We start from the raw sequence: 2,500 nt of genomic DNA on the forward strand, positions 1-2,500 counted from the left end.
AGGGGGGGGGTGAGGGGGGGTGAGACACGTGGGGGGGGGTGAGGGGGGGTGAGGGGGGGTGAGACACGTGGGGGGGGGGGTGAGGGGGGGTGAGGGGGGCGCGTGTGTCACCTGGAGAGAGCGTGCAGGGCTGCGATGGCGCCCCCCCCGGCCCCCCCCCCGGGGGTGCTGGGGGTCAGGGGTCGTGGAGGGGGTGGGGGCTGGGGGGGCTGCGGGGGCGGTGAGAATGGCGCTCAGAGCGAGCGCCACGTCCGCAGCGAGGAAGCGGCAACGGAAGCCAAACTCGGCGCAGAAAGTCTGCACACGCATGTCACTCATGCTGACACGCACACGGCACACGCGTGTCACTCATGCTGACACGCACACGGCACACGCGTGTCACTCATGCTGACACGCACACGGCACACGCATGTCACTCATGCTGACACGCACACGGCACACGCGTGTCACTCATGCTGACACGCACACGGCACACGCATGTCACTCATGCTGACACGCACACGGCACACGCGTGTCACTCGTGCTGACACGCACACGGCACACGCGTGTCACTCATGCTGACACGCACACGGCACACGCGTGTCACTCATGCTGACACGCACACGGCACACGCATGTCACTCATGCTGACACGCACACGGCACACGCGTGTCACTCATGCTGACACGCACACGGCACACGCGTGTCACTCATGCTGACACGCACACGGCACACGCGTGTCACTCGTGCTGACACGCACACGGCACACGCGTGTCACTCGTGCTGACACGCACACGGCACACGCATGTCACTCGTGCTGACACGCACACGGCACACGCATGTCACTCATGCTGACACGCACACGGCACACGCGTGTCACTCATGCTGACACGCACACGGCACACGCATGTCACTCATGCTGACACGCACACGGCACACGCGTGTCACTCATGCTGACACGCACACGGCACACGCGTGTCACTCATGCTGACACGCACACGGCACACGCATGTCACTCATGCTGACACGCACACGGCACACGCATGTCACTCATGCTGACACGCACACGGCACACGCATGTCACTCATGCTGACACGCACACGGCACACGCGTGTCACTCGTGCTGACACGCACACGGCACACGCGTGTCACTCGTGCTGACACGCACACGGCACACGCGTGTCACTCGTGCTGACACGCACACGGCACACGCGTGTCACTCGTGCTGACACGCACACGGCACACGCGTGTCACTCGTGCTGACACGCACACGGCACACGCGTGTCACTCGTGCTGACACGCACACGGCACACGCGTGTCACTCGTGCTGACACGCACACGGCACACGCGTGTCACTCGTGCTGACACGCACACGGCACACGCGTGTCACTCGTGCTGACACGCACACGGCACACGCGTGTCACTCGTGCTGACACGCACACGGCACACGCGTGTCACTCGTGCTGACACGCACACGGCACACGCGTGTCACTCGTGCTGACACGCACACGGCACACGCGTGTCACTCGTGCTGACACGCACACGGCACACGCGTGTCACTCGTGCTGACACGCACACGGCACACGCGTGTCACTCGTGCTGACACGCACACGGCACACGCGTGTCACTCGTGCTGACACGCACACGGCACACGCGTGTCACTCGTGCTGACACGCACACGGCACACGCGTGTCACTCGTGCTGACACGCACACGGCACACGCGTGTCACTCGTGCTGACACGCACACGGCACACGCGTGTCACTCGTGCTGACACGCACACGGCACACGCGTGTCACTCGTGCTGACACGCACACGGCACACGCGTGTCACTCGTGCTGACACGCACACGGCACACGCGTGTCACTCGTGCTGACACGCACACGGCACACGCGTGTCACTCGTGCTGACACGCACACGGCACACGCGTGTCACTCGTGCTGACACGCACACGCGTGTCACTCGTGCTGACACGCACACGGCACACGCGTGTCACTCGTGCTGACACGCACACGGCACACGCGTGTCACTCGTGCTGACACGCACACGGCACACGCGTGTCACTCGTGCTGACACGCACACGGCACACGCGTGTCACTCGTGCTGACACGCACACGGCACACGCGTGTCACTCGTGCTGACACGCACACGGCACACGCGTGTCACTCGTGCTGACACGCACACGGCACACGCGTGTCACTCGTGCTGACACGCACACGGCACACGCGTGTCACTCGTGCTGACACGCACACGGCACACGCGTGTCACTCGTGCTGACACGCACACGGCACACGCGTGTCACTCGTGCTGACACGCACATGCGTGTCACTCGTGCTGACACGCACACGGCACACGCGTGTCACTCGTGCTGACACGCACACGGCACACGCGTGTCACTCGTGCTGACACGCACACGGCACACGCGTGTCACTCGTGCTGACACGCACACGGCACACGCGTGTCACTCGTGCTGACACGCACACGGCACACGCGTGTCACTCATGCTGACACGCACACGGCACA

The 2,500-nt window shown here is 64.7% G+C and overlaps 1 protein-coding gene across 1 annotated transcript in view; it reads right to left on the reverse strand.

Moving 5' to 3' along the window:
* Positions 1 to 107: 107 nt before the first annotated feature.
* The window catches only part of LOC144954921 (cell division control protein 45 homolog), a 35,141-nt gene continuing 32,748 nt past the window's right edge, over positions 108 to 2,500 (reverse strand). The window contains 2 exon segments of the mRNA XM_078885297.1: positions 108 to 164; positions 166 to 319. Coding sequence (XP_078741423.1) covers positions 108 to 164; positions 166 to 319 — 211 coding nt within the window.

This window comes from Lampetra fluviatilis, unplaced genomic scaffold (assembly GCF_964198595.1).
Source record: "Lampetra fluviatilis unplaced genomic scaffold, kcLamFluv1.1 SCAFFOLD_545, whole genome shotgun sequence".
In the NCBI taxonomy this organism is placed as follows: domain Eukaryota; kingdom Metazoa; phylum Chordata; class Hyperoartia; order Petromyzontiformes; family Petromyzontidae; genus Lampetra; species Lampetra fluviatilis.